This window comes from Heteronotia binoei, chromosome 4, assembly GCF_032191835.1.
Source record: "Heteronotia binoei isolate CCM8104 ecotype False Entrance Well chromosome 4, APGP_CSIRO_Hbin_v1, whole genome shotgun sequence".
In the NCBI taxonomy this organism is placed as follows: Eukaryota; Metazoa; Chordata; class Lepidosauria; order Squamata; family Gekkonidae; genus Heteronotia; species Heteronotia binoei.
Genome location: NC_083226.1, coordinates 73,130,930 through 73,155,255, shown reverse-complemented (window position 1 = coordinate 73,155,255; position 24,326 = coordinate 73,130,930). Strand labels below are relative to the sequence as shown.

The window sequence follows — 24,326 nt, the reverse complement described above, 5'->3', positions numbered from 1 at the left end:
TACTATACTCAACAATTCAGGTTGCAAACACTGCTTTCCCTTGTGATCATTGCAGCCCCCAATTCCAAATGTTTTCTAAAGCCTCAAAGCAAAAAAACCCCCTAAAACCCTATAGATATAAATTATGAGAAAAAATTGTTTCACTGTTTGTTCCACCTTTCTATAAAGTGGCGATAAGAGTTTTTGATCCATATATTTAAATATGGTCACAGTGCTAGTATAATTTTTTTCAGTATTTGTTGGGGTCAATAGAACCCCAAATTACAATTGTCCATAGTGCTTTCATTTTCAAGCCAAGTCTATTGGGGCCAGATAGACCTCATTTTTCCTCTTGATGAAACTTAAAAAAGAAAGGCAGTGGGGAGGAGAGAGAGGGACTTCAGGACACTGCAGTTCACTGAGGAGAAGGAATAACAGGAGGTTGATGCCTTTAGAAAGCTTTAAATGGGTAAACCATTCCCCCTCCCCCATTACTCCATGGTCAAAACACACACACACACACACACGATTCCTTGGAAGGGTTAATATATTTGCAATGGCATATGGAAAGCTTAATCATCCATACGATGGCAGGCTGCAGCTGCCTATATGTGACTGGTTGACCACAGGCTAGGGAGAGAACATGTGCAGGATGCTGAAAAGGCGAAGAGGTGCCCAAATTATTTGTGACTATATGTAAATAAACATCATTTTAATAAAAAAAGTGAATGGCTGCTAGCCATCTTTGCTTTCTCAAAACGCACAGCAGGTGTGCTTTGCAAACATTTCTGGAAATGCTGAATGGCCAGAATATTGATAGCTCATTTTTAGGATATCTGGTTGCCCTCAATTGCTTTTAGCATAACATGCATTTAGATAGAAAGTATAAAGCAGAACAAAAAATTCTTTTGCCTAGATCTGTAAATAATGAGAGGCTGAGCAATTTTTCCCCCCATTGGATTTGTTCCTGTAGTGGGCAGTTGACAGCTTTGTAGTGAATTTATGGCAAGCCAAGCCTATTAACTGGCTCACCTTTTATATACAAATCATGAGTCTCTCCTCCATTGCTGATCATGCTTAAATACATCTTCATCATCTTGTGGGCCCTTTCAGCTCCAGAACATCTTCAACATAGTAACCTGCCTTCTTCCACTCATGTCTTCCACTGCCTTCTTCCACTTAGAGTTGGGAGTGAGCAGTGAAGTGGCCAAGTTTGCGGATGACACTAAATTGTTCAGGGTGGTGAGAACCAGAGAGGATTGTGAGGAACTCCAAAGGGATCTGGTGAGGCTGGGTGAGTGGGCGTCAACGTGGCAGATGCGGTTCAATGTGGCCAAGTGCAAAGTAATGCACATTGGGGCCAAGAATCCCAGCTACAAATACAAATTGATGGGGTGTGAACTGACAGAGACTGACCAAGAGAGAGATCTTGGGGTCGTGGTAGATAACTCACTGAAAATGTCAAGACAGTGTGCGTTTGCAATAAAAAAGGCCAACGCCATGCTGGGAATTATTAGGAAGGGAATTGAAAACAAATCAGCCAGTATCATAATGCCCCTGTATAAATCGATAGTGCGGTCTCATTTGGAGTACTGTGTGCAGTTCTGGTCACCGCACCTCAAAAAGGATATTATAGCATTGGAGAAAGTCCAGAAAAGGGCAACTAGAATGATTAAAGGGCTGGAACACTTTCCCTATGAAGAAAGGTTGAAACGCTTGGGACTCTTTAGCTTGGAGAAACGTCAACTGCGGGGTGACATGATAGAGGTTTACAAGATAATGCATGGGATGGAGAAAGTAGAGAAAGAAGTACTTTTCTCCCTTTCTCACAATACAAGAACTCGTGGGCATTCGATGAAATTGCTGAGCAGACAGGTTAAAACGGATAAAAGGAAGTACTTCTTCACCCAAAGGGTGATTAACATGGGGAATTCACTGCCACAGGAGGTGGTGGCAGCCACAAGCATAGCCACCTTCAAGAGGGGTTTAGATAAAAATATGGAGCAGAGGTCCATCAGTGGCTATTAGCCACAGTGTGTGTGTGTGTGTGTGTGTATAAATTTTTGCCACTGTGTGACACAGTGTTGGACGGGATGGGCCATTGGCCTGATCTAACATGGCTTCTCTTATGTTCTTATGTCTCTCCCATTCTTTTTTTCAGCTTATCATTCCTTGATTTCTGTTTGTTCTGGGTACCACTTTCTGTTCCACATCCCATAGGGCAGCATCCATTCTCTGCAGCATCAGCATTTCCAGCTAGCTATTGCATCTGTTTTGTCTCATCATCAGTGTCTTTCATTTGAATGTTAAGAGGATAAAATCTTTTTCTTTGTCTTTTAACTTTTAGTTAATTGACAGTGATGACAGATCCTACAATTGTTTCCTCAAAAATTTCTCCTTAGTCATAAAAGCTGTAAGATTTCATAGTTCATAAAACAATGAATTCTGGAATGGTACTCTAGTATGGCTCTTCTGCCTAAAGTTAAACCATGATCAGCTTAAAAAACATGTTTGGCAAATGAGAACTTTTCTTGCATTTCAGCTCTGTTGTTCTGTTGAACTCCTGAAAGGTATTCAGAAGTTCAATTCTAGTTCGTTTAGTGTAAATTCAACATTATATAATACTGGTTATTGCCTAGCTGAATGTCTGAGAAGGCCAGAGGATTCTGTTGTTGGGAGAACTCAAGTGATGGGTTTGCAGTTGCTGTCTTCAGCCATCAAGGAACTTGCATTGTTTCCAGACCAGGATGATGCTTGTCACCATTCCTCTTTTTTAAGGGTGGAGGGGACACACTGAGTTGGTTATACTACTGTTGGGGTATCGTATGCCAGCAAAGGTGTAAAAGCATTAGATAGAACTGAAAGGATAAAGTTGGGAATTAGTTCATGATTTCTGTATTTGCTACAATTCCTGTTATGTATTTGGCTGTTGATCTCATGAGAGCCTGAGAGGTTCTTTTTATAGTCTCTTAATACTTCAAAAAATATAAAGGTGCTAGGGAGGGAGGAACATTACGCCCGCATCGGTCATTTTTGTGGCCTCTTTCCTTTTGTACCTTCAGAACTGAAGAATAAATGTATTGGTACACCTTGATGTAAACATCTTGCCATGGAAGTGACTTTTATCTGCCTAAAATGGTAAAGCTGCAATACTTGCAGTCCTAAGCTCTGCTCATAACCTGAGTTCGATCCTGGCGGAAGCTGGGTTTCAGGTAGATGGCTCAAGGTTGACTCAGCCTTCCATCCTTCCAAGGTTGGTAAAATGAGTACCCAGCTTGCTGAGGGGAAAGTATAGATAATTGGGAAGGCAATGGCAAACCATCCCATAAAAAGTCTGCCATAAAAACATTGTGAAAGCAATGTCACCCCCAAGTCGGAAACGACTGGTGCTTGCACCTTTACCTTTTTAATATGACAGTGTTTGGTGGATCACAACACTAACTTCTGATACATCACTATGAAATTAGAACTAGTCCACAATAAATCTCAGCAAGCAGAACCAACATTTGCACCTGCTTTGGTAATAAGAGGTTATTTAAAGCATCTACATTTATGCACTAAGCATTTCTAGACACTTAGATCCAATTAGTCATCTTAATTACAAACAGGACTATGTAAAGTCTGCATCTGAAGAGACTATCAAAATTCTACACTAAGGTGGTCTAAATCCAAGTATATAGTTTTTATAAATTCTGCAAATGAAGCACATTTGTATATTCTGATTTTGTCTCTACTAATTAGGGAAATTAGCAATGCAGAGCTTTGAAGCCCCACACTAGCTTCTTAAAATGCTGTTCATCCCACCTTTTGACTAATAAGACATCCTCTGGTGTTCCTTATTCAAGCCCATTTTCACAGTGTTGTGATATTCATTTTAAGATGAATGCTGACATTGTGCTGAATTGATGCCCAGTTCTGGTTTCTGCTTGCATAGTGCAATCACTGTATTGCAAAACACAGCCTGATTTTCCCCCCCCCCTTTCCCACTGTAGGTCCCCCTCATGTCAGTCCTCCAGGTCCCCTGCTGCCCCAGAAGAAGAATTTCATGGAAATCAGTGGTATGCAATGAGAGAAGAAAGGCAGAAAAGTTCTGTTCTGCTGTTGGAAACTTTCAGCTAGATCCAATCCATTCATTCAGTTTTGGACTAATATTTGCCCTGGTTGGTGTGGGGTGGTGTCAGTGAAATGTAGATGTATATTTATTTGTATACATATTTGTATATAATGGAACAGTCTGCTTCTCCTCTGGTGTATGTGTGATTTGGTTTGGTTCCATTGGGCAGAACTCTAGTTTCAGTTTCCAGTTTTGTATGTTAGTTGAGTTTTTAGTTGTTGGAGTTGACTCCTTGCAAATAAATGGCAAATGTTTTGAGCCAGCTTGTCTCTGCTGAATGGACCTGAGAACGAGTGCCTGAGTGAGTACTCATGTCTGAGAACCCACAGGCAAAGGGGGACATTACTTGGTTTCAGGAGTTGGCAACAATATAAATAAAATCTGAAGAGCAGACATCAGGAAACCTTGATGTGATAAGAAATGTTGACTTTTCTCCCATTGGCCTGTGGAAAGGAGAAGAAATGATTTAGGTTCATTTAGTGAACTTGTAGAAGCCAATATTTTACCCTCTTTTTATGTACTTAATGACAGTGTAGCAGTGGGTTCTTGCCAGGTTTCCTGAGTAATAAGATTTGGTTGCTGATTTGTTGTGGTTCACTTCTTACCCTCACTTGTAGCAGACAATAAAAAGAATGCACTGACTGATAGCTCCTTGAATTTTCAGGCCAGTGACTTCAGACATACTATGTTGATTCACAGCAAGTCCCATGATAGTCATTCTTCCTCTTTTACTGTTAAGGCATGGAAATAAAACTAATTGCAGGATGGAAAAAGGCAGGCGCCTCTGAACACTTCAGTTTAAGGATTAAGGAAGGCGAGAGCTTACTCTTTGTTACTGAGAAGAGGAATTTCCAAACACCCAAGACATAAAACAATGTTGAATAATGATGACAGCTCATGACCTGTTTACTTCCAAGGGCATTATTTCGCAGACTCTGCCAGTGCAAGTAGAAAGCTCAGTGTTTTTGGATCCCTTCCTGCATGAGTTTGTGTAGCTGAATCTTTTAAATGTGTTTTTACATTCTTGATTTACAGCTTTTAAAAAAACCCTATAAACAACTGCCTGCTTCTGCTTAAGCAATTTGTCCTTTGTATTTTTTAGGTTACGTTAGTAATTGCTTAAGTTTTATTTTTTCCAGCTGGATTATGTTACAGCTTCTTAAATAGCCTTCTTACCTTTGGAGATATGTACAGATGTGGAACTGGTTTTTGTTTATCTGCTTTGTGGTCCATTTCACATGCTCTGGCACCTGCTGAATAGATTGTGTACAGTGAGCATATTTCAAATCAGGATGATGGGGGGAAGGGTTGTTTTTTTGCTATACATCAGTTGATGCAGGGGAGATGACACACATACAGAGTCCAAAACTAACAATACAACAGTGTTTACCTTGCATTCTGGCAGGAAATCATTATTCAATCTGGTTTGTTTTATCAGGCAATTCCAGGGCCACACAGATGGAGCCAGCTGTATTGACATTTCTAATGATGGTACCAAGCTCTGGACAGGAGGCCTGGACAACACTGTGAGATCCTGGGACTTGAGAGAAGGGAGGCAGTTACAGCAGCATGACTTCACATCCCAGGTGCCTAATATGTCTTCCCTATTTTTAAGACACTGATTTAATATGATACTTTACAACTTCCATATTGTAGTTGGGTAAAGTTATTTATATTAATAATTATATTCACATAGGCTGATGGTATAGCCAAAACTGCTTTTAGAAAAAACTTTTACCTTGGGAAAAAGCCATTGCTGGTATTCCCATACCATATTTTCATTTATGCAAACTGCTATTAAAATGGGAATCTCATATATTTTTGAGTGGCTTTCTGAATTTAATTTGTTTTGGGTTCTTTTTGCCTCAGCTAGGTTAGTGACAGCAATGGATTGGGGGGGGGGGAATAAATTCCATGAGACCATTGGCAGGTAAAGGAGGTGCAAAGTCAAGCATTTCACTGCTTCATGTGTGATACAGTTACAAGATCCAGTATTTATTTATTACTTTTCCATCCTATGTTTTAGTTCTGAAAAGGAATAATTTTCACTCCCAATGTTTTAAGAGCTGCAAAATGCTGTAGATTGTTTTGTATTTTTTCTTTTGTTACTTGTGCAAAGACTGTAAACCCCCTTTTTTCCCTCTCAAAGATCTTTTCCCTTGGCTATTGTCCCACGGGCGAATGGCTTGCTGTGGGAATGGAGAGCAGTAATGTGGAAGTACTGCATGTAAATAAACCAGATAAATATCAGCTTCATCTTCATGAGAGCTGTGTTCTGTCGCTCAAGTTTGCTTACTGTGGTAAGTTGGAATAAACCACCTGAATTTCTACATGTGAATCACACCTCAGCTGGCTGTCTCACACCCTTTTATCATTTTCCATGCAGATTGTTAGAGAAAGCCTATGTATATAAAGTGGCAGCACCATTAAGGCATGGATGCGGTAGTTTGATCGTCAAGAATTTTGAATGATGCTTGTTGCTTATTGAGCTACATATGCCTGCTTAGTTAAATTATTTATATATGTCACCTTACAAGGGTAGATGCCCTGAATCAGAACTTGGAGTGGCCTGGGGCTGATTTTAGGCAATCTGTGTTGGTAAGCCACACAGCAAACATTTATAAAAAGATGGTTTTTGAAGAAAATGCATGACAAGTCTGGGGTTGCCCTGTATGATTTTCCATATTCTCTGTTGTTCAGTATATTGAATTATTAACATATTAAACATACCTGGATAATATTTAGCCATATGATCAATGTACTAGGGAAAAGGAAAATGTACACATTTGCTAGTTTATATAGGATGTTCTACTAAGTTCTTGTCAATCATTTTCAGGCAAATGGTTTGTAAGTACTGGAAAAGATAACCTCCTAAATGCTTGGCGGACCCCATATGGTGCCAGTATATTCCAGGTAAGAGTAACAGTTTAGCAAGAAGAGGATTTGAAGGTGGGCTCCTTATTAAAGCTTAGCCAGTGAAATTGCAATTTCCTAAGGCTAGCAAATCATGGCCAAGAGAATTTGAATCCAGATCTCCCTGGTCCAGGTCTGATATTCTTCCGGTGTGTCTCATTGAAAAGATCTGCAAGCTAAGACCCTTCCCTTTTGTTTTTAGGAGGTTCATCAGGGGTAGCATCGTTTGTGCAAACCCCTGAATGAAATTACGGTAAAAATTGGCGAACCCAAGGAATGATTGGAGCTGTCTACGTGTCCTCGGGGGTTCCCAGTCTAACACCGCTTGGATTTTGGCAGGGAACATTGCTAATCCTCTCCCGGACAGCCTCTATCACAAATAGTCAAGCTCCGTTTTGTGGAATTCGCACTTAGACAGCTTGGCATACAGTTTGTTTTCGTATAGGGTGCTCAATATTTCCCTCACCAGTTTTACATGTGATTGTAAGTCTTTGGAATAAATAATTCTATCATCCAGGTACACCACGACCCCTTATACAAATATTTGCGTAATACTTCATTTATGACGTTCATAAAAACTCCAGGGGCCCCTTATAATCCATGACCAGATATTCAAATTGACCCATGGGGCTATTGAAGGCAGTTTTCCATTCATCCCTTTCCTTTATGCGCACTCTGAAGTACGCGCCCCGCAAATCTAGCTTGGTGAAAACGTTTCCCTCTGACACTGTGCTTAACAGATCTTTGATTAGGGATATGGGGTAGGCATTCGAGGTAGAAATCCCATTAATTCCTTGAAAATCCATGCAAAGCCAGAGCCCCCTGTCCTTCTTCTTTCTGAAGAGTACAGGAGCTGCGGGGGGGGGGGGGCGGGCGTAGTCAGCCGGATAAAACCTCTTTTTAAATTTTTGTCTAAAAATTTCCGTAACTCTGCTTTCTCTGCCCACCTCATCAAGTAGAGTTTGGCTCTGGGAGCTCTTGTCTGGGAATCAGTTCTATGGCACAATCAGTGTCCCAGTGGGGAGGAAGTTCATTTGCTTCCTTTTCACTAAACACTCTTCTCAAGTCTCTGTATTCCTTAGGGATCAAGCAAACTTCTTCTATTGTTAAGCACAGTTTTTCATTTCTAGGTGGTGGATCAGTGCCTCACGTTTTGTCCCAGTGATGGTGATCACACTTCTTATTAGTAAAGTCTATAGTCTGTTCTCATTTAATATCGAGCTCATGTTTCGCCAACCATCCAACCCCTAATACAATGTCAAAGGACGAAGAGGGGGCTATCACAAAGAGCTTGGTATCCCAGTGGTTCTCTATCCCCACTGGTACTTCTTGAGTCTGATCAATGCATGGCTCCCCTCTCGTTATAGTCCCGTCCATCTGTATGGGGTGCGGCAACTGAGTTTTGTGGAGGCCCAGGGCTTCCACCAACTTGGGTGTGATTATTTCTCTTGTTCACGCCGAATCAATTAGGGCCCGAATCAATTAGGAATAAATCGCTTTAACCTTGGGTTTAATAATGTCAGAGGAACAAAAAATAAAGATCCAGTTATCCTCACCCTTAGTGGTGTCATTAGTTCCACGACCTGCTGCTCGGCACCTCTCAGTGCAGGTCATCCCCGTTTTCCGCTGGTTCATCTTCCCAGAACATCTCGCTCAGCTCATCTATGATGATGGTATCTTCGCCCACTGAAGTTGTGGCTATTCTACTCTCTTTCGCCGAGTCCTTCAGGTGGCTTTTGTTCTTCTTTGGCTTTGGTGTGCCGGGCTTCGGAGAAAGGGGGGGCCTCTAAGCTGTTCCGGGCAGGTGATTCAGGTCTCCACATCGAAAGCAACATCGTGGGGTAGCTGGTTTGTTAACTCCCCCTGCGGGGTTGGCCTTTTTCCCATTTGATTTTGCCCCCGACTGAGACTCACGTGTCCCCTTTCTCCCTTGCTGCTGCTGCCATTGTAGCGCCACTCTTTTCATGTTGGTCTCGCGGCTTGTTGCACCCACCCTCCCAGCGTGTTCAGGCGGGCTTGTTGTAGTGCTTGGTCCAACAAGCTCGCATTCAGGCTCCTCTGGAGTGGCTTGATTTTCATTAGCTCATTCCATCCCCGCACCTTAGCCGTGTTTGCTTGAAATTTGGCCGTATACTCACGCACCGACTTCGACCCTTGCTGCATGTCTCGCAAGGCGGTCAGAGCTCGGGTCTCTTGGAGTAGATCTTCATACTGCGTCAGCAACACCTGGAGGAAAACGGCCACGGTGTCCAACTCAGGGCTTCTAGTTTCGTACAGATTCATGTACCATCGTTTGGCAGCCCCCTTCAGTTTCGACCCCAAGTAGTCCACTCAACTGAATTCATCTGGGAAGGTGTTCCCCCGATAGTGCATGTAGCTACTGGCTTGGATGGAGAAGTATTCTACTTCTTCAGGATCCCCATCGAATGTGGCATCCAGTTCTCTCCCTCGACCATACTCTCGAGGGAAGAGTGGCAATGGAGGTTGTGGTGCTGCTGGCTGCCTCACTGGAGGGAGTATTGGGGCCCCTCTAGGGTCTGCCGGTGGTAATACTTTCTCCAGTTGCTTTCTCATCTCTTGCGCCATGAAGGTGGCGTTGGCCTGCATTTCATCTCTCAAATACTTTGCCATTTCGGCCATCTCGCTCCTCACCATCTGGAGTAGCCCTCAATCGTCAGTCTCGGGACCCTCTTCCTCCTCGTCTGGGCACGGGGGTTCAGGATCCTTATATTCTTCCTCCTCCTCCGATCGGGGTTCGTCTCATTCCCCACTGCTTCCGGCTCGCACCCCGTCTTGGCCTCTTTGGCTTGCCACCCTCACCCGCCGGAAAGGTCACATCAGGATCGCCTGTCTCCGAGCCGGTGCCTCCTCCATCAGGGTAGTGAAGGTTCGAGGCTCCCAGCCTCTGGGAGTGATGAGGAGTTGTTAGATGTGCAGAGGAGACCTTCTCCCCGTAACTCTACGGGCATCTAGGATGTGCCACAGAGGGGTCCGCACCCCGGCTTCCTCCTCCCTGCATTCGCTCCTCTCCTCTCCAGGGATGTAGGGAGTTTGCCGTTGTCTGGTGTTCTCTCCGCCATACGGTTAGAAAGTTGCCAGTTTGGTTAACTCCCAAGCAGGATCACTTCCAAAATGTCAAGCATCGGTATTTCGAATAACCAAGCTTTTGTTTAATTCAAAGACTGCAATTTCTGAGCCATGTACAAGAGGAGATGAAAATATGTGAGTGTGAATCTCTAATGGTTGGTCTCCTAATGTTGCATTAGGAGACCAAGCTGATATATGAATATGTTAAACATGGGAAACTATTATTGGTCCTTATGTATAAACCTTGCCACTAGCTCTTATCTTCATCAAAGTACTTTATCACATATGAACCCTGACCTTGGTATTATGAGTGCTAAAAAAAATAAATGTGTATGTGTTATTTTCTACATTTGAACTACAGCTGTGTTCTTTCTCTTCTAGTCCAAAGAGTCTTCATCTGTGTTGAGCTGTGATATCTCTGTGGATGATAAATATATAGTCACGGGCTCAGGAGACAAGAAAGCTACTGTCTATGAAGTAATCTACTGAAAACAGAAATGTCATAAACATAACTTCTAAGAGTTAAACTGGGCCAAAACGTTCTTAATTTGTAGAAGTAGAAAGGCTTTACCTTTTTTAATAAAAAAGGAAGAACTTGGTTTCCACATTTTCAAATGATGCTGTTCAGCACGTATTAAACAGAAGGCGACTTTGTTGACATCCAGCGACTGGCTACTCGGACCAGTGTGAATCAAGAAGGCAAGCTGGATGAAGCAGCATAGTGTCGGTGGATTTTAAAAGCAGAGTCAGCTTAAGACTGTTGCAGCCCCCCTCCCCACCCTTAGGACCTCATAAAGATTATGCTCATTGCCTGAATATGTGGATTATGTTTCAGTTCTTGCAATTCCACCTGCATTCTGTCTTCTGTAGAGCAGTGATATCTTGGATGAACTTGTTTCCTGGTTTTGCCTCTTGGGATATGGGTTTTTTGTATTTTTGTTGAAGATCAAACATTTGTATAAATTGTAAATATATTTGGTTTATTACAGTAAAGGCTTTAGTATCAATAAATTGTCTTTTTCCCCTGATGATCTTGAAATGATCTTTTAAAGGATTTTTTTTCCTTTTTGTAATTTAAAACTTTTAATAAGCTAGTTCAGAACTATGTGAAACATTTGAGAAAGTCTTTATATGAGAAGTATTCGTAAAACTTGTTTTATTAGAATTTGAGAGTTTCATGCAAAAGATGTAGCATTCAGATATTGTCTTGTACTACAAAAAACTGAAAAACAAGAACTTTTACATTCAGAATAAAATTTAAATTTTGAAGAGCAGTTTATACAGGAACATTTATAAACAGATGTTTAAGAAATCAAATCTATGATGCACCTATAGGTTGCAGCCTGTGAGTTGCTTTCAGTGTTGAGCTGAACTTGGGAACATTTCTGAGTGTTTTACCTTTGAGTCTTTCCCATTGTTATATTGGTATATTGCTGCAAAGCACACAGCGCTTTCAAGAAGAGAATCGAGGATGAGTGTTTCCAGAAGAATCTGAGGGTTATTGCAGGTTGTATAATTATCTTAAGTGGTGCATTTGATGCATAGGTTAATAATGAATCTTAGATGGAGTTGAAAAAAAATCTTTATGCTCATATGTTTCAGTTCTCTTAGACAGTCTCCTCTTACTGTTTATTCATACAAAATAAAATGACCAGTGTACTTACACTGGTGCAAAAGAATGTCACCTGGAAGCCTGTGTGAGAGGTTCACTGGCTTAACTGCAGGCAAAGTTTCCCATTTAGGAACAAATTTCTGTCTTGCTTCCGCTATCTGAAGAGACATTAATTTTCTTTTCAATTTACATGCTCGTTCTACTGAATCCATTTTGTAGCAGTATAGAATGATAATAGCCCTAACATATATAATTCTGCATTTGGAATGTAAAGCATTAACTATTTTGCCATGGCCTAGTTCAATAGCCTTGAAAATTAGTACCGTTGTCTATCTGTATACCTGTGGCCACACTAAAGATGTGCGTCTGTATGAAAATGAGTGACAGAGCAAGTGTAATTATGATATGCTTTTTGACTGTTCACAAATCCTGTCAAGTATTCTACCTTAGAAGACCCACAAATGAAAGTTTCTTGAATTTAAATGTTAGGATAATGTCTCTTTCGCTGCCCCCCCCCCCAATAACTCCTATCTGTTGGCACATTAGTTGTATTTGCTTTTTGAGGAGACTGTGCTACCCAGTTCTGAAAAGAATCAATGGCTATGATTGTCAAGTGTGGTGGGTCTGATTCTGTTTGGGTAAACTTAAGATAGAAATGTGTTTTCACTCAAACTGTATTCTTTCGAAAAATCAAGAAATTGTATAGCTGCTGGTAAGTGATCCTTCCCCCACCATTACTACTACTTCTTTTTAGGCAAATAAAACACAGCATTCAGTTGCAGAATTGGAGCTTTTGTTGTGGAATTTTTGAATTACCAGAGAATTCTAGACATTCTTATTCTCCAGTGCCGTGTTTATGCACTTTGTACAAAGATGAATTGACCCCCCCCCCAAAAAAAAAGATACAGCTATGAGGCTTAGTGTAATTCTGTGACAGGGCCATCAGTCTTTTGTAACCTACACTGTGGGGTGAACGATATGTGCTGTTCTGTCTATCAAGTTCTCAGATGAGATTGTGTACATGCTATCTGACCTTCCTGAAGTAGATTTACAGCAAGCAGTAATAGCTGACACCAGGAGGCTGATCCTGCTCTGTAATTTTCAGTTTAAATATCATAATTTTTTCCATTTTGACTTGTAGGAGAAACTCCACATGTAACATTATGAAAGGCCAAATTGTCGGCAAGACTGACCCGGAAGTATGCTTGATGTAAGAGCCATTCCACAGAGATGCATGCATGCATCAATGAGCCGTTCCTACATGCACATTAAAAAAGAACGTCTAAGATTGGTGGCATTGTCATTTGACAGCTCCAGACACTTTTCATGGAAACTGCATTTAGCTTGCATCCCTCTCATTCCTGTTTCCTGTTATATATTTAGACCATCTGAGGGATGTATATACATGGCAGCAGATGCCGTGTGTGTAGCCCTAGATTAGGAATGTGGCAGTCTACAATCAGGAGCTGTGCATCTTTCCTTAAACATATGGGGGCTGCACACTGTCCTTGCTAGAGCTGTCTCCATTTTTTCCCTCTCCATGTTCTGAAGAATGAATTATAGATGAAGGCAACAAATTGTTTCACATCTTAAGTGCTGGATTTTCTGCTTGTCTGACCATATACTGTGCTTTCAAGACTCTATGAAAAGAGGAAAGACGGAAGTCCATGTAGGAAATTATATTAATATTGTAATATTTCGTAAACACGCATACATGTTGATTTTGCTGTATGTAAATTGTATCTTCTATGAAGCAACCTTTACTGGCATGGAGAGTGAAGACTGGCGATTTGCAGTGGAAAATAATAAGCCCTTGTGTTCCTTCAGGGTTGTGCTTAATGACAAGGAAAAAAAGTAGCAAGCAGCCTGAGAAGGTCGCAGTGGGAACTTAACCCATAACATGAAAAACTACAAAATCACTTGTTACATCCCAGAGAGTGGGCCTAATTTGTTTAAAATCAAATCCATCTGTTCATTTCACACGCTTTGTTCCACTTCCTTGCAGCAATTCACAGTGGATTACTCCATTACTTTAAAAATTGGCTGCAATTATGATAAGCTAATAACTCTTATTTTGTCGTTAACTGCATCAAGATATTTTGGATAACTTCCAAGCCTCCCGTTAATTTTTCTGAATTATCCAAATCATCAATTGACAGTGTGGCCAAAGTATTTATTGCACAGCTAGGTTTAAAATTAATGCTCTACTTTAATATTTATAAATTCTGTATTAATCCTGTCATTCAGTTACTTACTCCTGATGTGAATCAGTCATTTAATATGACAGTAACCTTAATGTCATATTGATATTTGAAAATATGCTGCATGTATTATTGAAGAAAATACATATTTAGATTTTACTGTTTAGATGTTACTATTTCATATTTAGATTTTACTATTTCAAATGCATATTCTCTATATCATTTGCTTCTATTCAAGACAGATTGGTAGCTGCCAGTGCATTATCTATGTGTACTTAGAAGTGGTGTTATTCAAGTGCCCTAATTCAGAAACTTCCATGCATGCCCCACAACCATCCCCACATAATTGGAGAGGCCATGACTCAGAGATAGAGTATCTGTTTCATATGCAGATGGTCCCAGGTTCAGTTCCCAGCATCTCCCCCTGAGAACTTGGAGAACCACTGCCAGTCAGAGTAGACAATATGAACTTTGATAGGTTAATGACCTGACATGATATTAGGCAGCTCCATTACCCAGGTATTTACCATCCCCAACTGATGGGACTTCTTCACTCATTTTGATTGGTATGCAGCTTATGCATGGAAAGAACTGCCTTTTTCATTAAAACATACTAAGTAAGTAAGTAAAATTTTATTTGTATCCCGCCCTCCCCCGCCGAAGCAGGCTCAGGGCGGCTAACAACATCCATAAGCAAACAATACAATAGATAAAAACATTAAATTACATTATTTAAAAACCCGTCAATACTTAATTAAAACATTACTAAATCTAACATTAACATTGTTGTTTGACGCTATCCCTGTCAGTTGGCATAATAATAGCAGGGTCCCTGAACCAGATCGTTTTGGCGTTTTCCTTGGTACAACTATAATTCAGCAATTCATGAACGCCAGCTTGAAGAGGGTGGTCTTGCAGGCCCTGAGGAACTGATCAAGGCTCCGCAGGGCCCGCACCTCCTCTGGGAGCTGATTCCAAAGGTATGGGGCCATGGTAGAAAAGGCCCGAGCGCGGGTATTCTGAAGTTTAACTTCTTTTGGCCCAGGGATGGTCAGTTTTTTTTTCCCTACTGACCTCAGTGCTCTCTGGGGCTCGTACGGGGAGAGACGGTCCCTTAGGTAGGTCGGTCCTCAGCCATATAGGGCTTTAAAGGTAATGACCAGCACTTTGTTCTGGACCCGGTATACAATCGGCAGCCGGTGCAGTCCGCGTAGCCCCGGCCGTATATGCTCCCACCTTGGGAGACCCAGCAACAGCCTGGCTGCCGCATTCTGCACTAGGTGCAATCTCCGGGTCCGGTACAAAGGCAGCCCTGTGTAGAGGGTGTTACAGTAGTCCAATCTTGAGGTGACCATCGCATGGATCACCGTTGCTAGGTCCCGACGCTCTAGGAAAGGGGCCAACTGCCTCGCCCGCCTCAGATGAAAAAATGCTGACTTGGCAGTGGCTGTTATCTGGGCCTCCATTGATAGTGAAGGCTCCAGTAAAACTCCCAAACTCTTTACCATCAAAGGCTGGGAGAGATATTTCCTTCCCCAGAGCGCCACGACTCACACAGAGAACCTCTGTCTTCGCCGGGTTCAACTTCAGCCCACTCAGCCTAAGCCACGTAGCAACAGCCTGTAAAGCCCAGTCCAGATTCCCTGGGACGGAGGCGGGCCAGCCGTCCATTAGCAGATACAGCTGGGTGTCTTCTGCATATTGATGGCAACCCAGCCCAAACCTCCAGGCAATCTGGGCAAGGGGGCGCATATAGATGTTAAATAACATCGGGGAGAGAACTGCTCCCTGAGGCACCCCACAATCTAGTGTGCGCCTCTGGGACCGCTCGCCCCCAATCGCCACCCTTTGTCCCCGACCCAAGAGGAAGGAGGAAAGCCATTGTAAGGCCAACCCCCTAACCCCTATGTTGGCGAGGCGGCGGATCAGCAGCTGATGGTCGACTGTATCAAATGCAGCCGACAGGTCTAGTAACATCAGCACCGCCACACCGCCTCGATCCAGTTGCTGCTGGAGGTCATCTACCAAGGCGACCAGAACTGTCTCCGTCCCATGGCCTGGTTTTAAACCAGACTGGCACGGGTCTAGGATGGAAGCGTCATCTAGAAACCTCTGTAGCTGCAACGCCACTGTCCTCTCAATAATTTTACCTAAAAATGGTAAATTAGACACCGGTCGATAATTTGCCAATTCGGCCGGGTCTGCTGTACATTTTTTCAGGAGGGGGCTGACCAAGGCCTCTTTCAGAGGTGTTGGAAAATGCCCCTCTAAGAGGGATCTATTTATGATGTCCCGTAAAGGACATCTAAGCTCCCTCTGGCAAGATTTAATCAGCCAAGAGGGGCAAGGGTCCAAATCACATACTGGAGAGATCTTTAGACAGAAGCTCCACGTGGACACGGAGGAGCATGCACAAAGCTCTGTATTGTAGTTTTGCCTATGGAACATTCATTAAAACAACCTGATCAAGGAAGAATGGCTTAAGATAACACAAGGACTTGTAGGGGCATCTTGTTTTCCCTTCCATCCCTTCTCACACTATCTCACTCTGGGAAGCCCTGTGGTTTCCTCCCCTTTCTCTGCTTCTTTCTCTCTCACCAACCCACTAACATTTAACTGTCGCTCCCAGTCTTCAGCTTTCCCTTGTCCTACCAACCTCTCCCTTTTTCTTGCTCATTCACCTACCTTTTTCTGTTGCCCTCTTCAGCTTCTCCTCTCCCACTTCCAAATTCCTTCTGTTCAATAACGCTCCTCCTAGTAAAATCTGTCCAACTTGTGAAAGTTGTGAAATAATGAGTTGCCTGGATTAGCTGTGTGGTGGCTACCATTGGGCTTGGGTGAGTTATATAAATTGTGTGGTAGCCACAGCCTTGCACAGTCAAGTTGTACAATTTGCATGGTAGTGTGTCAAAGGGGTGCTGGGCTTCTTTTTCCCTGTGTGCTCTTCAGTGGCTCATTCTCCTGCTGCTGCTTTTGATGCATTATTGAGTCTGCAAAGAAATCAGCTATTCCTAAATAAAGCTCTAGGCCTCCTCTGTCCTGCCACACATCAGACTGACTTGAGGGGGTGGGTATTATTGGAGCAACTTTACTAACTGCCCATGCTCTATGACCTTTTGCTCCCAGGGCCTAAATGCTGAACTTTTAAAATATAAATAAAATAAAATGTTAAAGAGCAAATGATAGGGATCATCAAGTTTTCATGCTTTAAGGGAAGAATTTCATTAAGGATACCAAAGACAAAGCTGTACATGATTCGAAATGTGATATAAAACAAGAGTGTGAAGGCTCTTCCCACAGTAACTTTACATTTGTCATTACTGCAGTAATTAAACTTCTTAAGCTTAAATTTGTACCATAAATTCATATTTCATTTCCCACTGGGAAATGTTTATTACACTGGAAATTCTTATTTTTCTTAATTATTGTTTTATGATACAGGGAAGAAATTACCTCTCTAGTAATGTAGTATACTTTATTGTTGCTGCTTTATTGCTTGTTTTGCAGCTTTAACTGTCACTTTATATGATTTCTAGCTAGTCCTGTGCATGTATCCTTTCATAGAATTGCAGTTTAAATTTTTTGTTGTTCAGTTGCACAGTTGAGTCCAACTCTTTGCAACCCCATGGACAAAGTCAAGGCAGTTTAAATTACTCTTGTGCATTTTTCTTATGACTAAAATCACTAAACAATTCAGCATCACTCCTAGGGTTTTGTTTTGGTTTTTTTGTTTTTGTTTTCATGGCATCCTAAGAATTGAACAATGTGAACAATGTGATCTTCTGCAGAGTTATGCCATTAGAGACCATGGTATACCCTAATAGGACTGCCAGCTTCAGGTGAGGCCTGGAGATCTCCTGGGATTACAAGTGACTTTGAGATTAGGGATGGATATGGGCCAGAAAAATGTAGGTTTATTTATTTCATGGACCATGAATTTCCATGGACTTTTCTGGCTTATGAACCAGTTTGTGAGCTCCATGGGGACCCAGAAATGGGCTCAGCCTACTTCTGGGTCACACCACGACTGCAGTACAACGCCAGTGAGCTCAGGAGGCATTTAAATGCTTTCTGAGCCCACTTCTGTTGGTGCAACACCGGTGGGCTCAGGAGGCATTTAAATTACTCCTGAACTCACTGAACTCACCACAGCAGCAGCAGTATGATCTGGAAGTGGGCTCAGAAAACATTTAAATACATCCTTAGCTCACTCCCCGTGGACTAGTCCAACAGGCTACATAGACCACCTAAAAATATTGTGGTCTCTGGGTAACCCATCAATACCACAAATGCATGGGCTGGGCAAATGGGCCATAAACTGACCCCTGTTCCATTACAAAATTTGTCTATAGAATAGACTGTGCCGATCCCTACTCCAGATGACAAAGATTAGTTCCCTTAAAGAAAAAGCCTGCTTGAAGGTGAACTCAAAATATCCAAGATTTTCCCAACTCTTATCTGTCTGTCTGTAATTGTTAGACAATAACTTCCCTCGTTTTGTCAGTTTTAAGTGAGATCCTTTTCTTAGTTTCATAGGACAGTGGCTTCATTTCTTAAATCTCAGAATAACACATTTAAAAGCTTTCTAAAAACCAAAGATGCAAATCCTGTTACTTTCTACTTTTTTCTCCTTTTTTAACACATGACCATTATTCCCTTTAATGTACAGGAACACACACAACTCCTGAACATCAGTATCTTTTCTTATATTTGGGGATGGTGTTACGGTTTGCCCACAGTATTTTGTACACTGATTGCTGGCCTTAAAAAAATATAGTTAGGCAATCCAGATTCTGAACTTAAAATAAAAATCCTGATAGTGGAGATTTTCAGGAATGATAGCATTTAATACTTCTGCTGTCATGCTCTGTCAATAGAGCTGCTTAATAGTCCAGTCTGTGCATACGCATTCATATGAGTCCTTCAAAGTTTTATGTTATTTTTTTAAAATCTGTGATTGCAAATTCTTCTCAACCAGTCTGATTACTTGTGGCCACCCCTGAAAATAAATAGCAAAGGAAACCATTACTGTGCTGCTTGTATACAAGTACGTATCTGCATTTGCCTGTTTTGAATCTGAACAATGTCTAGGAAGCTATTTTGGGAGTCAGTTAAACCACTAATCGTATACAATATATTTGCAACTGTGGGTGATATGTGGTGATAGCAAATTCAGATGGAAGAAGAATATGAAATTCAGATAGCAGCTTGAATGATTTGGTGTTAGCATGGGGCCCAATAACACTACAAAGCTATAAACTCTGCCAATCTAGATTGCCCAGTTAGGTGGCAGAGATGCAATTTGTCTTTTCTGAAGCCGCCTGCTGCTTGCGAGCTCCATCTCCTGTCACAGCCTATTAGCTCCCCGAGAAAATTGGTGGGAAATTGCCTGCAGATTGTAGGAAATTGCATCTCCAGGCCCTGGAAAAAATGTAGGATAGCACAACACTGACCCTCCCAGAGCAGCTATTAATACAGCAAAAGCTGACCTTTTGGCTTGGTGTGAAACGGCTTTGCTATTTACTGAATAAAGGCTGTATTATGTGTGGTTGCAGGAAGGTACAAATTATTATCCTAGCTAGGCTGGTAGCCATACTGCTTTGGAGCAATTTTAAGTGTTAGAGAGAGAGAGACTTTGCCTTCGATCTTGGAAATGGAAAAGAAGCATTGTTTGGAGCTGGAATATAAAACTTCTTGACAAGACTGCCAGAAGTAACAGGCTTTCATTGCATTCTAAAAATATGAAGTTGTAAACAGTCTGACATAATCCCCCTTTTGTTCTTTCCATTTTCTTGTTATAATCTGTAAAATAAAGTGTCCTTTTTGGAATTAATGATCAGGCTGTTTGTGCCAAATTGACTGTTGGAACCTGGCCTGTATTTTAGAGGGTTTTAATTCTGTTTTAAAACATACCATTTTGATGATGGAGAATATTTCTCAGAAGCAGAAAGCAGGTAATGTGAAAAAGTATGCTATTAATTCCAAAACCATCTGTGGTCTTTACATGTACTACATGAACTTCTACGCAATGCAATCTTCACAGTGGTCCCATTCCCCCCTACAGAGCTCATAAATCTTTGATGCTTCCATCCACATCTGAAGTCTTCTGATGCATCTTAAGTAATCATATTGCTTCCTCTATCCTGGCTGCTATCGTCAAACTTGTGTGATATGACAGAAAAAGTATTGCTCAGAAGCAGTAACACAGAGAACATTACAGAACAAGGTTTGAGTTCAGTGGCACCTCTAAGACCAACAAAGTTTAATTCTGAATATAAGCTTTTGTGTGCATGCACAGGTCTTCAGATACCATTCTATAGAGAATGTTAAATATCTTGAGTTGTTTCCCATATCCTTCAGGCACCCAGAATGATATTCTTCAGATTCCTATCTCTTGGAAATTATAATGTATTTAATATTAAATCTTTTCCCCTTAAGAAACTTAGAGTACTTCTCACCCATTTTATCTGCATATTTCATCTCATCCATGAGGTTAGTCTATTATGCACAGGTGTTTTCCCTCATTTTCACTGTGCATGTTCATCAGATCTTCTTTGTCATTCTGCATTGATTTCCACCTTTCAGCACTCAGTTTGCTTTCTGGATTCTGTTTCTCGGGATGCTTTCATGCCGATTTTCCCCTTGTTTTGCTTCCAAGCCAAAGATAATTCAAAAGTGTACAGATTCTTTCAGATTTTCCCTCTGCATTTTTGCCACCCTTCAAAGGTTACTTCCTGTCCACATCAGGGAGGAGCTGCATGAGGTTTAGTTCTCTGACTTGAGAGGGGAATTGGAGAGGAGGCAAACTGCAGCATCCCCAGTACAAAAAACAAACAAACAGGATTTCAGTGCTGCATGCAAACAAAATAAAGAAAGGAATAACACAGAATGAAATTGACATGAGATGTAAAGAGAGAGAGACATTTGGATAGGAAGCCTAAAGCTTTGAATACATTTTTACCTTTAATGCTTTAGTAAATTTTTTTGGGGGGCGGGGCATTTTGGCAGTCCTTGAAAGTCTAACATTAAAATGGCTGAGCCACATGGACTTTCTGCTAACCGCCAAACTTAATAATCACTTGGAATTGACCCATTAGGAGGACAGAGAGCAATCTGCACAGGGCAAGCTTTAAAAAACTGCAAGGACCATGACCAGTGTGCAGGATCAAATTAGAGAATCACAAAAAGAAAACCAGGCAAATTTGCAAGGAAAGACAGGAGATTAGTGTTATTATACAGGTACGCTAGAGCATTGGCAAAAATACCCCCTCCAGTTTTTTTTCCCAGTTTAATGATGCAAGACTAAAATAGCTCTCCTGAGCTTCTGCCAGAGGACTCCTCCCACATACAAATTGCAGCCCTGTGCAAAGTGTGGTGGAACTGCAGTCAATTTTGCCCAGGCACACACAAATGCATGCACACAACAATCACAGCTTGGAATGCCAATGTCTGTGAGTTCTACCATGCATTCTGTACACTCAACCTATCCCCCCATTTTATGAGATCGTGTGACTCTTCCCCTTTTTCACAGTGGCTGATAACACAGCAAAGAATCCCCTATAGCTTGGAAATATGGAAAATGGGGCTTCACGACTGCTTGTCAGTTTCAGAAGCCTGGTTTGTTTCAGTAGTAAGTTTCCCCCTTTGCCTTCATTCTTTCTGTTCCCATTTATTCAACAAACTTTCACTAAAATTCAGGTGCAAAACTCTGAACCACAAGGGATTAAATTGAAGGTGCTTGCTGGATGCTACTGTGCAGCTGTAATAGGGCAATTGTATAATTTTTTTTTAAAAAAAAAAACTTTGAATGCCACCCCTTACATGTTTTTCCACCCCAATTCAGAAAAATGATTTTTTTTAAAATGTAGCTGCAGAATAAATACACTAGAGGAAAAAGAATGGTGCATAAACTGGACATAGAATCTGTAGTCAAGATTAAAGGTTTACTGCTTCCAAAATCTGCAGTAAGATGTTTGTGTGCATTATGAGATGTAGGTCAGTTCACATGTAATGCTAAACCATGGATTAATGTAAGAAGAATTCATACTGTCTCTCCTACTCTCTAAAATCTGGTATAGTAAAAGACAAGCTATAGTTTTTACTCCTGTATGACTTGCACTAAATAGGAAGCAGCTAATTGAATCTGGGGATATGAGGGGGAGAAAAGAGGGGGAAGTGCTTAAGCTTGTTCTTGTAATACCAAACTATGGCTTTGTACTGCATGTCAAACAAGTCCAACTGAATGGCCCAAGGTCACCTAATGAGTTCCACTGGATAAGCAAAGATTTAACTGGGTCATGCTGGTTTAAGCCCAGCATTCTTGCCACCAAACCGTACTAGTTTCTTATTGAGTCACTAATTCACACTCAGTAACTTACTGAGATTATGTTCACAGTCTCTCAATTAAACACAAGTCTCTGATTGTAACCTGCTGTGAACATTCATTATGGCTCAGCTGGACACAATGCAGCATGTTAATATGAGCCAAGGCTTCCCAGAGTACTGAAGCATAAAAGGGAACCTAAACAATTCATTCCATTCAATGGCAGAACAGTTTAGAACTATGAGGGGAAGCCATTGTGATATGTTGACTGAAGGCGTTGTTAAATCTGTTCATTCATCTGAGTACAGGTGGTAGACAAGGCCAAGTGAACATGCCCAGATACCTGATAGTGAATTTGAAGTATCCAAGATCAACCTGTGATGTGTTATGTGGGTAAAAACAGTATAATAAAAGAAAAGCGGATTCACAATAATAATGTCATATTGGGAAGTAGTTTTTGGTTGCAGAATTTTAAGAGTATTAATCATTTTTTAGTCACTGAGGTCTTTTGTACTGCATTCACGTACTGTTGTGGAAATGCTGAGCCAAGGTAAGAGATTCTGTTCTAAAGTTCATTTAGATATTGCCTGTTAGGAAACTGATTACTGTGTTTGGGTGTTCTTTGCGTTGCAAGGGGGAAGAATGGGGACAAAACCAGAGTTAGCTAGCTCTGGCTCCGCCCACCATGCTGCCCTGCTCTCTTCCCCACTCACCCCCACAGAAGACAGCTACTGCTGGAACTTGTTGTTTGAACCTATAAACCTCAACATTTTGAAATGATGCAGGTCTGGCAACCTCTGAAATGGCCACACTACTAAAATGGTCAGACTGTTTCTGCTACAGGGATATTCTAGATCTTTGACATTGTCACCATGTGAGCTAATTCCTAAACATGAACTGAAATGAAAACTTGTGAAATTGGTTAACCTTGTAAGATCAATGTTTGCTTTAAAATGTTAGCTTTACAAATGTTGTTGATATTTCACTCATTTTTCCTACCACTATGCCCAAATGGTTTATTGCTACAGCCAGACCTCAGATTCAGTGAGAGCTCACAGGAGCACAGCTCCTGAACCTTTCTGAGAGTTCCACCTCCTTGTCCATTGAATAGTATGTTCAGCTGCATAACAATCCCTGGATGAGCTCCACCACCTATTTTTCTACAAATAGACCCCTGGTTAAGCAGTGTGATTTTTTTTTAAAAAAAAATGATCAGGATGTTTTGGGGTTGTGTACAATCTTTAAATACTTGGTGTACCTCCAGGCCTTTCCAGTTAAGGGGGGAGGGGAACAGGTGTTCATTTCCCCCAGTACCCAAGGGTATTTTGCTAATGAAAAAAAAATAAGAATCCCTAGGATGTTAGACACAATAACATAAAACTTGGGTTTTACATGAAAATATCCTGTCTTGTAAATTTGTTTGAAAATGGTATAGCTGCTTTAAGGTGTTGCTAGAAATGTTTGAAGCTGAGGCTTTTTGACATACTACAAGTGATGATGGGCATGAGTCCATCCAGGGGTGACCCTACCACTAAGCAAACTAGGTGATTGCCTAGGATGTCAGCCTTCTGGGGGCATGAATCAGGCACACCATGTGACTCAGTGACATTATCAGACTGGTATGTGTGTGTGCCAGAAGTTAGCCTTACTTAGGGTGCCAGACAGTCTAGGGCCAGCCCTGAGTCCATTCTGTGCCGCACACCATTTTAAATGTTTTTGCAGTTATTTAAAAATTGCTACAAGTCCTTGATCTGGAGTGGGTACATGGTGCAATGGCTCCAGAAGTTCTTGTCCCCCCCTCTGGCTTTTCAAGTGCCAAAACAGGATGTTTCAGCACTGGAAAAGGTGTGTGAGTGTGGGGAAAACAATTGCCCCCGGGGCTGCATCCATTCCAATCAAGGTCTTGTGGCAATTTTTAAAGAACGGCAAGTGCTTTTAAAATGGCATTTGTGGGCATGGAATAGATCTGTGCCTGCTGTCACTTGAAGTTGGGCTCTCTGCTTGGTACAACTCTGGGGGGGGGGGCTAACTGTTATTTTTGAGTGCACAAAGCAAGAGAAGTTACCACATTACTAGCAGCAACAATACTATTTAGCA

The 24,326-nt window shown here is 41.5% G+C and overlaps 1 protein-coding gene across 2 annotated transcripts in view; it reads left to right on the top strand.

The window, feature by feature from the left end:
• The window catches only part of TLE1 (TLE family member 1, transcriptional corepressor), a 153,477-nt gene extending 140,983 nt beyond the window's left edge, over window positions 1-12,494 (top strand). For both annotated transcript variants that reach the window (XM_060235392.1, XM_060235393.1), the window contains exons 17-20: window positions 5,532-5,679; window positions 6,243-6,393; window positions 6,930-7,006; window positions 10,475-12,494. In XM_060235392.1, coding sequence (XP_060091375.1) covers window positions 5,532-5,679; window positions 6,243-6,393; window positions 6,930-7,006; window positions 10,475-10,582 — 484 coding nt within the window. In that variant the 3' untranslated portion in view covers window positions 10,583-12,494. The remainder of the gene's footprint in view (window positions 1-5,531; window positions 5,680-6,242; window positions 6,394-6,929; window positions 7,007-10,474) is intronic.
• Window positions 12,495-24,326: the final 11,832 nt, after the last annotated feature.